The 15,463-nt window shown below is 43.5% G+C and overlaps 1 protein-coding gene across 12 annotated transcripts in view; it reads right to left on the minus strand.

Moving 5' to 3' along the window:
* Positions 1-15,463, minus strand: part of LOC124248923 (uncharacterized) — a 30,656-nt gene extending 15,193 nt beyond the window's left edge. For 5 of the 12 annotated variants that reach the window (XR_006891185.1, XR_006891186.1, XR_006891179.1 and 2 more), the window contains exons 1-5: positions 15,341-15,463; positions 12,635-12,812; positions 12,304-12,385; positions 5,485-5,547; positions 413-537 (exon numbers count right to left, since the gene is read on the minus strand). Coding sequence is in view for 4 of the 12 variants with exons in the window: in XM_046679580.1 (XP_046535536.1) it covers positions 413-537; positions 15,152-15,378 (352 nt within the window). In the remaining 8 variants the exon portion in view is untranslated. Of the gene's footprint in view, positions 1-412; positions 538-2,329; positions 2,452-5,484; positions 5,548-12,303; positions 12,389-12,634; positions 12,813-15,151 lie in introns of all 12 variants that reach the window. The other 7 variants (XM_046679580.1, XM_046679578.1, XR_006891182.1 and 4 more) reach the window with 6 other exon arrangements.

Genomic DNA, 15,463 nt, shown 5'->3' on the forward strand with positions numbered 1-15,463 from the left:
GATTCCGGCCCCACCTCACTGAATCGAACACCTGCCCGCCACGGCCCCCTCCAGCTTAATCATGCTTTGGGTGAGCGAGTCAGAGGGAGGTGGGCGGTTCTGTTTGGTTTGGCCATTCGTTTGGTATCCTAATGACAGCGACTCCTCCCTCTACTTAATCCCTCTTCCACGGAGGCTCCACCTCCAAGCCATGCGCTTGGCCAGGCAAAAGGCTTGATTCAGAATCTTGTCACCTCACCAGTCCCTGAGGCTGTTTCCCTTCTATAAAGCAAGTAAGGAAATCATTGATGTGCGCACACAAAAATAGAAGACTTCCTGAATCAGACAGGGGTTTGGGTGCAGAGTAAGGCCAAGCTAAAAGCTCAGAGGTCACTGACCATAATTATCCCTCCCATGAGGGAGCCCTCCTTACCTGTGTGGCCAAGCAGCTTCCGAGGCAGTGACGAATGGCTGTGCTTGTCGAAACTCCAGCGGAAACACTCCTCCGCAGGCCTCCCGGCCCAAGCTTCAGCCACGGGTACCAGAAAAGCAAACAGACTGAACCAATAGAAACAAGAGAGAACTAGTTCTTCTGCTCCCCAGAAGGTTCATGACACTTCAATTATCTTCAACACAAGATGCCTCAATTGTTTTTAACCTTTATGGAGCCTCCTGGCTTCACAAAAGAAATACTAGTTGGTAGAGCTGAAGGATAGCTAGAAGCAGAGACCAGAAAAAATTTGACAGGTAGAAATGAGTGTGTAAATGGTACTATTCCCAATATGGGGGAGGTAAAGCACGGCAGCTGTTATTCGAGGAACCGCAAGTGTGGTACATTTTGGGCGTTGCCTATTTACAATTTATTTCTCAGAACAATATAGTGCATTTCCTTTAAGCAATTTCACTGCTATTTCAGCAAAGGGCAGAGGAACTCTCAGTTCCGACTTCCCCACTTGCTCTGCTGCCATATGATCAGATCACAGCAGAATGGTTCGAGAGAATCCTGCTGAAAGTCAACATGAAGAGTTCTTAACGCACCATCTTCTGGACAACTTGACTCAGTGTCTAAACAAACCGACCTCATGTTTAACAGGTCTCCCATGGGGCAAGGGGAGAGAAGGGTCCATTTTCTCTCTTTATTCCACTTTTCTCCACTTCATGCTATGAAAATCTCCTTTCAAAATTTATCAAACATATACCACAATCTCATGGCAAAAAGACGCAGCCAGTGTTCTTTTGATTATGGTATTAAGAGTCTAACACCACAGTTGTAACTTCCAGTGCCTAGAAGTACCAAATAGATTTGTTTCATAATACTATCTTGAGTTGTATTCCTTTGGCCCTGAAATACTTTGCTTTTTAAAATATCCATTCTTCTTGAAATAGAGCCCACCTTTTATAGAGACATGAGTATGAGAAATAGCTCACTTTCCTCTTAATTCTACTATCAAAAATATAACAGCACACGTTTGACCATAAATGGCAGCTGACAGTCAATCTCAACATTTGGGAGGCAACATGGAGCAGTGGAGACTGTGATGAACTGGAGAGCACAGAAGCTGTACAAAGGTGGAAGCCACCATTAATGCCAAAAGTTAGTCTTGCAGAAGTCTGGGCCAAAGTCTTTTTGGAGAAACCAGAAATCCAGATTCCTATGGACAATTTCCCAATTTTTAAATACGGACTATTAGCATAAAAAAACCCAAAACAGTCATTAGGTTGCCACTTTGCTAGCTTCCTTTAATGACTGAAGGCAGTGTGACTGGGAATAGAACTACCGTGGAAGTCAGGAAACCAAGACTCTCAGACCTAGCTCTGACGCCAACCCACTCTGTGCCTGGGCAAGACACCTAACCATCCTGGGCCTCAGTTACCTTGTCTGAAAAGTTTACAGGTCCAAATTCCTTTCAATCCTAAATCATTACACTGTAAGGTTAAATCAGTTTTCTAGATGGCCAATTCCCACAAGAATAACCAGGAACAGAATTAAAAGGGGGGAAACCCACAAAAAATAGACCATTGTGCCATAGCAGCGTCTATTACGCTGTCTAGACATGGCCTTGGTGTGGCCAAGCCACTTGGTTAACATAACCACAAGAATGTGAACACTGTTATCAGGCCAGATCAGATCTCCTCTGTGATAGCTACCCACCCACTGGGGAAAATAAAAATTGTATATCTCCAGTATATCATGACTGTGGCAGGGAGCACTCTTCTATGAAACAGAACTCTCTTGGGTCTTTCGAACCCAAATCCAGGGTTTCAAGGGAACAGTGAGTCAGAAAACAAAGCTGACCAACAGGCAGCCCTGAGCCACGACTCTTGCTTTTCGAGTTCGTGCTCAGCCTACCTGCGATGAGCTCTGTAGCTGCCACATCGTGGCCTTCTGCATGAGCCAACTATCCTCGGCGCGGCTCTTGTTACACAACCCTCGGCCGTGACCCACGTGTGGACATGAGCACACGGCTCGCCCTGCACAAAAGCACACAGGATTTCAGACACGGTACCTTTTTTTTAAGGGAGCACAGGAAGGGAATGAAAAATATTAAGCTGGAAAATAATGAGGGATGGGTCAATTAAGGGCCTTTCCCTACTGTACAGGTTAAAAACAGCCACATTTCGGAGCAAATGAAAGTGTTCACCTTCTGGTGGTTATATTAACTGCGTGGCTTGGGCAAACTGAAGGCCCAAAGAAGAACAGAAAGCCGAGTGAATTGTAACCGGGCAGCTTCTCCACACAGGCCTTCCTGACAGAGAGCCTGCCCGCAGGTGAAGTGGGGAGGGGCATTCGGCACCTTCACTCTTAAGTGCTTTCGCGCATCAGTTGTGAACAACAAGCCCTTTTAATTTTGCTATTAGCAGCTGCCAGTAAGTATCTAGTATGCTTTAAAGGATGAATTACCTTCGACTCCTAAACCAGCTATGCTCTATCTCTTCAGCTCTGTCTCTTATGGCATTTTCTTCATGGTGCCGTTACTGCCCTGGCTTTAGGTACCAGTATTTATTCCAAGCCAGCTCATTCTTACCCTAAGGCCTTGGTATCATCTGTGCCCTCTGCCTGGAATGCTCTTTCCCCTGACCTTCACAAGGGTTGCTCATTCAGCTCTCAGCCTCCAGGGTGTCCCTCGGAGAGGCCCTCTCTGCCCATCCGATATAAACTATTCACCCACGCGCTCCATGTCACATGACCCTACTTTAATTCTCGGCCTGGCGCTTCGCACCACCTGATTTACTTCCTGTTTATCTCTTTCCTTATTGCCTGTCTCCCCTCACTAGAATATAAGCCCCATGGAAATAAAGATTTTGTGTCTTGTTCACGGCCTATTTCCAGCAGCTACAACAGTGCCCCGCATACAACAAGTGCTGGATAAATACTAGTTGAGAGAATGAATGGATGGTTGGATGAATAAAGAATCCATCCAGCAAATAGCTGTGAAGTGCCTCTGGTGCACAGCGGGAACACAATGAGGAGTGAAATCCTCCTTCAAGGACTCCACAGACTACCGGGAAAGACACATTCAGACAGTGCAGTAGGGGGAGAGAAATGCTATAGAAGTGTACCAGCCTTCTACCCCAGAGGAGTATGAGGGCCATCTCTAAGGAAACTTAAGAGTTGGCCAAGAGGGCAAAGGTGAGAAGAGGGGTGGCAGGGAAGGCCCCCTGCTGAGAAACATCACCACAAAGGCACCAAGTCTGAAGGGAGAGCATGGCTTCCAAAAGTCCCAGCAGGTCTGGAACCGTTGGTCCACAGGTGAAGGAATGAAGGAGCTGGGGCCTGAAACAGAGGCATGAGCCAGTTCTCAAGGAGCCTGGTACACCAGTCTCTGGCCACTGGTTAAATCTTCTAAGCAGTAGGAGACCTGGAGATATTTTTAAGTAGGAAAGTGACTTGATGGTGTTATGCCTTATAAAGATAACTTTAGGGGCAGTGAAGGCAACTAATTAGAGAAAAGAACAAAGTATTCAGGAGCTTATTGTCCAGTCCAGGTGCAAAAATGTCAAGGATCCCAACCAGTAGTGGTAATGGAGAGGGAAGAGAGGAGACAGACCTGAAAAAGTATAGATCAGTGGAGCTTAGTGACAGCCGAAATGTGGGAGGTGAGAGAAAGGACAGGGTTAAAGAAAATCCCAGGTTGTGGTTTTTGTCATCAAAATGAATGGTTTTCATGCTTTAGGCCTGTGAAGCCCTAAATTCCTTCTGTTTGTGACATGGCAGAATCCAAGTCGGCTTGCTTACATGAGCCCATGGACACTTGCCCAAGTGGCTATGTATGGTCCTAGCACAGATGTTAGTTTATCTGCTTAATAAGTAAATTTGTATGGAAGTCCCTCTAATGTGTGTGCATCAAATCTACCATGTTGATGGTTTCTCTGTTCCTAAAGATCCACGTGTTATTATTTCAATGCGCAGCCATTTTTGGAGGCACACACTGATCCATCACCACAGAAGCATGACTATTGGTCTAAATATAGATGCGCCTGTCACCTTAGAGAAAGAACAGACCAGAAGTCATGATTCCACTTACTCCAAGGAAATTTTAAGGTGATAAAAGTTGAAAAACAAACCAATGTAATGTTTCTTAAGTCTGTAAAATCTGATCTAAAGATCAAATTATGATGCCCTCACCTAGGTTTCACTTCTCTTGACCTTAATTGCTAATTTAGCCCCGAGACCCCACTGAAGCAGCCCCTACTCCCATCCCAAGAGACTTCTCAGAGGCCTCAAGGGATGGCTCACAGGTGCTGGAAAGCAAGCACAGTCGGCTCTCTGGCCAGACAGCCTGCAGGGACCCCAGTTTATTCCTTTCTCCTCCTCTGGCCCCCATCTGCTGCTGCTGCCACCTGAGAGGCTATATAATGTTAAGAGCATGGGCTCTGGTGCCTACCAGCTTGGACTTGAATCCCAGCTTTGCCATTTGTGAGCTGGGTGACCAGGGGCAAGTTATCTTGCCTCTCTGTTCCTCAGTTTCTGCCCTTGTAAAATAAGAGTAATATTATCTAACCCACCTCAGGGGTGGTTGTGATGATTAAATGACTTAACACTTATAAAAGGCTTAGACTAGTCCCTAGCACACAGCAAGCACTAAACATGTAAGCTATTATTCCTACTACCACTGCTCCTACTGGCACTGGGGAAGCCTCTGGTAGGTCCTGCCACAGAGTGCCAAAGCTACAGGAGTTCTGACATAAGATGAGAGACAATGCCGTCCTTTTGTAATATGATATCAAAGGGATCACAAAGCAGTACAGCTTATGTCCCGTGTTTTCTGAAATTACCAGTAAAAGAGTTCTTTACATTTTTTTACTTGCAGTCCTCTCTTCTCACACCATCCTCCAAAGGACTGAGACATGAGTCCCTGGGCACCCAGGCTAGAAGACAAATGAGTAAGACACTACACGGTCTCCCTCCGTCAAGGTGGGAGACCGTTACAAGGTCAAGTGGGTCCGGCCTGGCTCCCACTCCCTTAGGATGTGTTCTTCCCAGGAGAATCCTTCGTTTCTCACCTAAACAGACTTCTGGAGCCACCCTCTTCCCGATTCTTCCAAAGGGAGGGTTTAAATATGATCCTGTAAAAGAATGAAAGACCAGATGTATTGCGAAATTATTTGTAAGTGGAAAACAAGTAAAATCTGTAAAAACATGCTAAATTCAAGACTAAAGAATAATTCTGATATGGACTTTTTAAATCTATCTTTGATAATGAAGTATCTGTCAGTAGTCTTAACATTAGGACAGGAAGAGGAAAATGAAATTTTAAACACGATACCATTTACATTAGCATCAAAAAACATCCAATATATAGGAATAAATCTAATAAAAGACATGTAAGACCTAGCCAGAAGATCAAGATACAATACTAAGAAAAGTTTTAAAAGACCTATATAAATGGAGAAATATTCCATATTCCCAGACACAAAGATTGAATATTATATAAAGATACTTGTTCTCCCCAAATCGATCTATAAATTTTATTCAGTTCCAGTCAAAATCTGAGCAACGTTTTGTGGAAACTGACAAGATGATTCTATTTTTTCTACAGAATGCAAAGGGCCAAGAATGGCCAAGAGAATCTTGAAGGAAAAAACAGAGCTGAAAGATGTACACTACCAGATGGCAAAACTTATTATAAAATTACAGCAATTAAGTCAGCATGGCAGTAGCACAAACTTTGTCAATTAAAGTAAAAAGATATACAAATAGACTGATAGAAGAAAGAGAGTTTAGAAAAAGACCTACATATGTACAAGGCTCTAATTTATGATAATGGTATCAACACAGGACAGAGTGGGAAAGACAGTCGTTTCAAAATGGCACTTGGTCATCTGGATATCCACATGGAAAAACAAATGAACCTTGACCCCTATCTCACACCAGTCACAACACTAAATTCGGGAAGAAGTGTAGACATAAATTGGAAAGGCAAAACAGTGAAACTTCCAGAGCATAACTTAGGAGAATATCTTCATGCCCTTGAGGACAGGAAATGACTTCTAAAGTAGGACATGAAAAGCATAAAGGGAATAATGATGTATTGGATTTCATTAAGAACTTCTGCTCATCAAGACACCATTAAGAGAGTGAAAGCAAAGCACCCATTGGGAGAAGAAATTTGCAGAACATACATCCAACAAAGGACTCATATCCAGAATATATAAAGAATTCCACAAATCAATAAGACAAAGGAAATACAATTTCAAAAGGTGGGAAGAGCAAAAGACTTTAAAAGGCACTTCATAAAAGAGAATATCCAAATGGCCCCCAAAAATATTTAAAAAGGGCTCAACATCATTAGTCATCAGAGAAATGCAAATTAAAGCTACACTAAGATCCTAGTGGGGTCCTGGTAATGTTCTATTTCATGGCATGGGTGGTGGTTTCACAGGAAAAAAATTCACTGAGTTGTACACTTAAGGATTTGTGCACTCCTCTCTCTATATTATACTTTAATAAAAGTGTTTCCTAAAAAAGAGAGAATTTAGAAATATATCAACCAAATGCAATGTGTGGACCCTATTTGGATCTTGCTTCATATGAGCCAACTGTTAAAAAAGAATTTGTGAGACAGTTGGGGAAATTTGAACACTTACTGCATATGTGATGATAATTAAGGCATTATTAGTTTTTTAGGTGTAATCATGGTATTGTGGCAACGTTTTCAAAAAGAGCTCTTATCTTTTAGAGCTATATTCTGAAGCATAAATACATAGGCTATAAATAAAATAATATCTCGGATTGGCTTCAAAATACTCAGAGGAGGGAGAGTAGATAAAGAGCAGAGGAGTTGATGACTGTTGCTGCTGGATGGTGGGCACGTGGGAATTGCTGTACTATGCTCTACCTTTGCGTATGTTTAAAATCTTTGCACAATAAAACATTTTTTAAAGTGATAGCATAGCCAAGGTTTTATGCTTCGGGACTATTTATGACTCCTCTCTTCTACCCCTCCCCAACCTAATCAAATAATATTATGTAGTGACAGTGGAAACCATGAACATTGAACCCTTAGGCTACAAGGACCTCAAGAAGTCATCTTGGCCGTTCACTCATTACCCACGCAGTCTCTGACACAGAGGAGAACCCATGCCACGTCTGCACACTGACCAGCATAGGAGACAGTGTGCCTACTCCTGGAGAAGCAGTTAAAAAAGAAACATTTACTAGGGGCCCGATATGGCAGAGCAATCATTTCCACATATTCTTTGGGGTATATGCCAGTGTGAAGTCTTTAGCAGCCTGGCTACCCTTCCTCAAAGAGCAGACCCTTCACAGAAGCTCCTGCAGCCCCCCAGAGCTGACCCTTCCTGTCTTATCCCTCGATATTAAGCTGATGCTATCCAGCCTCATCTCAGTTAGGTACCTGTGGCTGCCTTTGCCAGCTGACCTGGCTGGAGCTGCTAATGGAATCAAGTAATCAAGCAGGAATTCCTGTAGAAATCAAGTCTGGCTCTTTCTTATTCCAGGATCCTAGACTAGCCTACGCTTACACAGTTAGACCTTCATTAGATGGATACAAGTGGGCGCACAAATAAGCTGGCGAGGGCCTCTTGACTTAAGGTGTCTCCCTGGAGGCCCTCTGGGTTTGGAGCTTTCTCAGTTCACAGGGAAAGAAAACTCACCCCTTCCTTCTGGCCCTCACTCACCATTTCAAGGTGAAATCTGCTAAATTGATAAACAAATCTCCAGGCTACACCCAGCTTAGTGTGCTACCCCTTCCAGGCAAAATGCTGCATTTCAGCAAGGACTTCTTGGAAAAACGTATCTTTGATAACAAGCTTTCAGGCCCTCTCTGTGGTAACTTCTGGAGGAAGGAAAATCTTTTACTGTCCCTCATGGGCTCACTTATCTACTACTAATTAGGCTGATGAAAGATGAGCGCTTCCAAGGTGAGGGACCAAGGTTTCCTATACACAAAAAGGGCACAGTTCAGAAATTAATTTATAGGACTGACTCCATTTCTTCTTTTGACCCCTGGAATTTAAACAACAGGGACTTTTCGGACTGATACCGGCTGTCTCTGAAGAGTAGTATGGTGCAGGGGCTGAGCACCCAGCTTTCCCACACACCAGCTATGTGACCCCTAGTTTTCTGTGCTTCGGTTTACCATCTGTAAAATGGGGGTAATAACAGAACATAACTCATGAGGTTGATGAGAAGATTAAAATTGTACAATATATCTACAGAACTTAAAACAATGCCTGCTAAGTGTTAGCTCTTAATAGTATTTTATTATTACAGAAGCTCTGCTGTGGACATGTGGCATCACAGGAAAGAAAGAATGGAAGGGGGGAACACTAGGAAACAAAATGAAAAGCACAGCATTGTTGAAACTCTGTGGCTAAGCCTTATGAACACATCTATTTATATCTATTTCCATAATATTTGTCAATAATTGGGGGATAGAGAAAAAGATGTTCTGAGGCAGCAGGAAAGTGGACATCCTTCTGTTTCAGAAATGTACATGGGAAGGCTGCTCCTGTGTGTGAAGACACAAACCCCATTAGTACTAAAGGAACCAGCAAGTCCCAAAGATTGTCAGTCCTGATTTAGCCAAGCACTGCTCCACAAGCCACAGAAAGAAGCTAAGAGCTACTGTTTTGCTCTTTTGTTGTTAATGACTGGCATTCATGCGCTCAGTCAGCCAACTACTTTTTTTTTTAATTAGGGTACAGCTTTATAATGTTTCACATTCGCCTATAAATTTATTATTATTCAGGAAACATTACAATTTTAAAATTAAAAAAAATTAACCAAGTCCAGGGACCTTTTCAACAGCTTTTTAAACTTTATGAATAATTACCTACTAGTCTTTAAAATTTTTAATTTTTAAAAGTCTAGCCGTTAGACCATTACTTCTATATGAGCTGTGTATACATATTCAGAAAACATCTTTTCTCACAATAATTAGATTTTTTTTGTGGTTAACAATCATAATTGGGTTTTACTATTGATTATTATTTATGATTATCATAATGCCAGAGGGATGAACAGCATATATGAAACTGAGAATGAGGAAGACTGCCCACAGGGCTTATTGTCTACCATGCAGGGACTCCAGGGGCTATTAATTATTTATCTACTTTTCAAAGTTAATAAATATGAATGTCTTTTTGCCCTTTATTCCCCAGATGAATTTAACCAAACAAGAGATGGGGGTGAGTTTGTGCAGAGTTAGCGGTCTGAGAACAGGATGTGCAGGTAAAGGAAAGGAGATTTTAAACAAACAAATATATTTAATGTCAATTAAATATGCACAACACTGCTTTATCTGGCATGTTTTTATTATGGTTAAATTCTCATGAATATTTTGATGGTTTTTGAGCATACTTTAAAAAACATGAGTGCTTTAAAAACATCACATATATTAATACAAAAAAAAAGCAAAATTCAAATAACCCCAGTTGACACTTAAAAAAATACCTATATATAGTTAGAAAATGCAAACACCGAAGAAAAGTATCGAATGGAAAAAAATAAGAACCACCCTCCCAGTCCTTCCACCCAAAGGTAAATCACTGTTTATGCTTTTCTATCCTACCAGAAAAAATAATGTATGCATATATAGTCATTTATTTACCAAAACGATTATTATGCACAGTTTTGTTACATGCATATTTTTACTTAATAACATATCTTGAGAATATCTCCACATCAGCGCGATTACCACATTTTTTGTGCTCATACACAATGCTTCAGTGAATATCTTTGCACACAGTTTAGCGTTACATGCATTTTTTTAATGTGACCCACTGCCAAAGTGAGTGCAGCAAGTACAAGCTACTCCAAGCAGTCAACCCCAGCTGTGTGATGGAAAAAGAACAATCTGGTTTCCTTGGTTTATTTCAGTTTCTTCAGAAAGTTTCCTGGGACACTGTTATTTACACCAAATGGGTCTCAGGAACAGCTTGAGAGGGCTCCTGAGCAGCCTCTTCAGCTGAGAGGAAGGTGAATACGTCTACCTGTGCGTTTCTGCCTGTGGAGGCTCCTGTGACAACGCAGGAGTCCTGTCTTTGCACTGAGATCCACCTGGCGCACCACCCCTACCCCACTTACAGGAGGGTCCCGAATGCTCATGGCATGAACGGGATGTTTGTAGAAAGGGGAAAGAAGCAAGCGCTGGAAAGACATGCATGAACAGCAGGTAGAACGGGCAGACTGCTGTGCCCTTCACTCTGTTACCCAGGTACTGGAAACTCCCCACTCACGGAAGACCAGTATGAAGTACGACATTCGGAGCTGTCTGCCTGGAGGTGCACAGCTGAGGGGCAGAGCTGGGTAAAAAAGTAACTAGAGTCCACAGCCCAGAAATATTAATAAGGATACAGCCGTCTTACATCTTTGCACTCAGGTGCCTTAAATCCTTCTGGAAATGATGCTGAATTTAAACTATATTTTAAAACCTTTCAACATAGTACTTTTCCAAATGTTTGTTATGTTTGTCATCTCCTTTGACTCACACATCCACCCCACGAGGCAGGTAGGCCTGTGTCATTATCCCCACTTAAAAGCTGAAGTGACTGCCAGGCAGCAGGTACAATGACTTGCCCCAGGTCAACCAGCTGACTAAATGCTCTGACTCGAGAAGTGTGCTCTTTCCTCAATGCTCTCGAGCCTGCTCAAGTCCAACAAGTCCAGCTTGCTAATTTTAGAACCCATAAGCAAGAAAAGCTAGGAATGAAGCCAGAGGGGTAAGTATGGATATATCCCTCCTCAGGGAGACCCAAGATCCTAAATATTACCTTTTCCTAATAGAAATTTAATAAATTGAATAATACTGATGTTGCTAAGTACCAGGTTGAGATACCAAACTTAAACTTTCACAGAAAAACAAGTCTCTACTAGTTTTATGATGACTTTTGTGAAAACTTAGTTTCATGTTTCATTATAAACACCCATGCTATCTCAGCTTATTTTAATCTCATAGCTCTTGATTTTTACAATTAAGACACTGCCTTGTCCAGCACAAGTGTCTGTCCTTTAGGTATCTAATACCTATTTCTTTTTTTTTTAAAGATTGGCATGTGAGCTAACAATTCTTGCAAATCTTTTTTTCCTTTTTGTTGCTTTTTCTCCCCAAATCCCCCCAGTACATAGTTGTATATTTTAGCTGTGGGCCCTTCTAGCTGTAGCATGTGGGATGCCGCCTCAGTGTGACCTAATGAGCGGTGCCATGTCCGCGCCCAGGATTCAAACCGGCGAAACCCTGGGCCGCCGAAGCGGAGCTCTCAAACCTAACTACTTGGCCACGGGGCCAGCCAGCCTCGTAACAGCTATTTCTTTTGAAGATTTTACTTTTTTCCTTTTTATCCCCAAACTCCCCCGGTACATAGTTGCGTATTTTTAGTTGTGGGTCCTTCCAGTTGTAACACCTATTTCTTGAGTTGTCTTTTTGTCAGTCAGGACTGTCCTAGATGAGTGTTTTTCAAACTTTTTTGAGAATGGCCTACAGAAGAAATATATTCTACTTTGTAAAACATAGATAGTAGCTATCATTTAAAGAAAATCTTCACAAAATTATAATTACCCTTCCTATGGGTGACTTACTTGGATATTTTCTATGCTTTCATATTTTTCCGTTTCATTTTTAAAAATTTAAACATTGATTTCATGACTCACAAATGGGGGGTCATGGCCCACAACCTGGAAAAGCCTGGCTTAGATGAACAGTACTCAGATCCTGCCTCAAAGCATTTATACACTAGTTGGGAGTCTCATATTTATGTAGTTCACAGACATCTTATAGTTGAAAAGTCCTTAGAGGTCAATTAGTTCAACTGTCTACTCTGTAACCGATTTTACAACATCCCTGACAGAGGGTGACATACCTGACAGCCTTTGCTCAAATATCTCTTGGACCAGAAGTTACCTCTGATTTGGAACCTAGCACAGGGCTGTTCATAGAAAGACCTGCTGAAACGGTACAAGAACAAAGTTAAAATGAATCAAATACCTAAATATAAATTCAATTTCTTTTTCCTGAAAGACAACTTGGACCTTTATTCCTAAATCCACCTCAGTCTTTTCCAGGAGGAAGGTGAACAGGGGAGGGGAAAAGAGGTCTAGAAAGTCACCTCTCTGACTTGAAGAAGGGGCTTAGCAAGTTAAAAACATGACAAGCAGCCTTCAGAATTGGAGGCCTACATAAATGATACTCACAAGGGCTAGGAGGCTGGGAGTCAGGAAAGGCTCCCCTCAGCAGGTCCCAAATGAGCCCGGTCTCAAAAGATGGACTGGAATCAGAAGGGTGGAGAGAAGGTGGGAGGGTGTGATCACCCTCAGAGAGAAATGAGCCCAGCACATTTGGGGGACAGTAATGAAGGGTTCATTAAGGGAGCTGTAAGAGATAAAGGCAAAAAAAAACACTGAGGTCCATGTGCAGAAAGCAAGATAGACTTCAGCCTGTAGGTAATACAGTGTTACTGAAGGTTTCTAGTGTGTACAGACTGGTATTTCAGAATTATTCGTCCGCAATGGACTTGAAACCTGGCTCTAAAAGCACTTAAGGGGCCAGCCCCATGGCTGAGTGGTTAAGTTTGCGCGTTCCACTTTGGCGGCGGCCTAGGGTTTCGCCGGTTCAGATCCTGGGTGCAGACATGGCACCACCCATCTAGCCATGCTGAGGCAGCGTCCCACACAACACAGGCAGAAGGACCTGCAACTAGAATATACAACTATGTACTGGGGGGCTTTGGGGAGAAGACAAAAAAAAAAAAGATTGGCAACAGATGTTAGCTAAGGTGCCAATCTTTAAAAAAATTAATTAATTAAATTAAAAAATAAAAACACTCAAGAGTTCAGTTAACAGGTTCTCCAGCTGTACTTTAGTATGAAGAAAAATGTGCGCGCACATGGACTTCATAAATTCAGAATTCTAATAACAGCAGGCCTCGTCACATAAAAAATAGAAAAGCTGGGATACACATATTGAGTTTAGACCGCAATTGAGTCCAGTTTCTCTTTCCTTTCTTTTTTTTTTTTTTTTGATTTTATTTTTTTCTTTTTCTCCCCAACGCCCCCCAGTACATAGTTGTATATTCTTCGTTGTGGGTCCTTCTAGTTGTGGCATGTGGGACGCTGCCTCAGCGTGGTCTGATGAGCAGTGCCATGTCCGCTCCCAGGATTCGAACCAACGAAACACTGGGCCGCCTGCAGCGGAGCATGCGAACTTAACCACTCGGCCACGGGGCCAGCCCCTCTCTTTCCTTTCATCGTTTGACTTTTCTCAGTGAAGTGTAAGCCTTGTCTGTAGCTCCCACTAAGTCATTGCTTCCTTTATGAAAGCTATAGACTTTATTCAGAAGCTTGTCCTCAATACTGTTACGGGCCTGATAAATTATTATAACCTATTTGGCAAAATTAAATTTTGAATAAACAATAAACACTTTGACTAAGGTTGCCTAAAGTTAATATACGAACAGGGATTTCTGAAGGTGTTAACTATCTAGCAATTCAGGCTCTGCTGGATACAGTGACAGTGCCCTATGAACCTTAGCTGGAACTCAGACCTGTCTCAGGTGAATACAAACACCGAATGTGAGTCACCTTGCAATTACACCGCCACCTGGAAGCATATTTAAGAGATGAGAACTACAAAGCCAAACCTCTGTAAGACCCTGCCTCGGTCTTCCTCTCCCTTCTTCCAGTCTGAGGATCATTACAGCTCAGGATTCTTCACTAATTTCTCACAAGCATCATTTTTTATTGTTTTTCTACATTTAAAAAGGACTGTCTCCAAAGGCCTCAGAGTTACTTTATTGATATTGCAAATTTCAGTGATATCAGATGCATTATTTGAGTCTATATTTTTTCCATAGGGAAATTACTGCAGAGAAAGATTTTTTTTAATTTCTGAGAAAATGTTTGTACCAATCAGGTGCACATGCTACCCACTACAGACAGATAAACATTTTTAGGGGGTGATGTAGACCGTTCACCAATGATCAGGATGCCGCCCAGTTCTTTGTTGCTGCATTTCTACATGCACATAAATGGGTAAGTCACAGTGACAAGGACGCCTCACATTTCACCTAGAAATCTCAAGCCTGGCTCTCAAGTGGAGCCTGAATTCTCCTTAGGATGCACGTTTTGGAGGCAGCTGCTTGATCTACGTTACTGCTACCGAAGCTGGGCAGTGACTCGAGAGGCAACTGGAAGGGAGAAGGAGGAACTGGGCAAGTGTTAAAAAAAAGAGTGAAACCCCCTCAGCAAAGTCCCGCCCCTCCTCTCCACACCCACAGTCGTTTTGTGACTCCTCGTCCCCATCAGATATTGCTCATCTAGATTATTTCACCGTCCCAGGGTGGAGCACAGATTCTCATGTGCTCATCACCTCAAACCTCCTGGGATGGCCCGAGCCCCACAGCTGTGTGGGGCACCTGGCTATGGAAATTCGAGTTTTTCCGCACTAAAACGAGGAGGCTGCTTGAATCCTGGCTTGAGTCCCGGTCGCCACCAAGTGAGCTGACAGGGCCTACCGCCACCCTGTGCCTTGAAGTCTGGGGACAAAACCTTGCCACCTGCTCCAGCCCCCTCCTCAGCCCGGGCTGGGGAATCTGCGGTCCCTGCGCACGCCGTACATTTCTAGGTCACACCGGGGTACACACGCACACGCTCGCGCGCACACTCGCGGCCATCCTGTGCACGCCCGGCCTCGGAGGGCGGTGACAAACTTACTCCTCGCCGAGGCGGACCCGCCAGGGCGCAGGCAGAGAGGCCGGGCTGCCGGGCCCCGGGCTGCGGGGCGGCTCGGCTCGGGGTCGGGGTCGGGGTCGGTCCCTGCGGGCCCGCGGGCCTCCCTCCCCTCCCGGCCCGGCCGGCCCCCGGCGCACGTGCCGGGTGACAGGCCCCCTATAGGTTCCATACCTGCCACCGGAAGTGAGTGAGGAGGGCAGTATAGGCATTTCCTGTGACGCGAGCGCCTGGACTCCATTAGGCAGCAGCTGGGGGAAGAATCAACACACCAGGGAGCGGAGCGGCGCGCACCGA

Source organism: Equus quagga, chromosome 12 (assembly GCF_021613505.1).
Source record: "Equus quagga isolate Etosha38 chromosome 12, UCLA_HA_Equagga_1.0, whole genome shotgun sequence".
Lineage (NCBI taxonomy): Eukaryota > Metazoa > Chordata > Mammalia > Perissodactyla > Equidae > Equus > Equus quagga.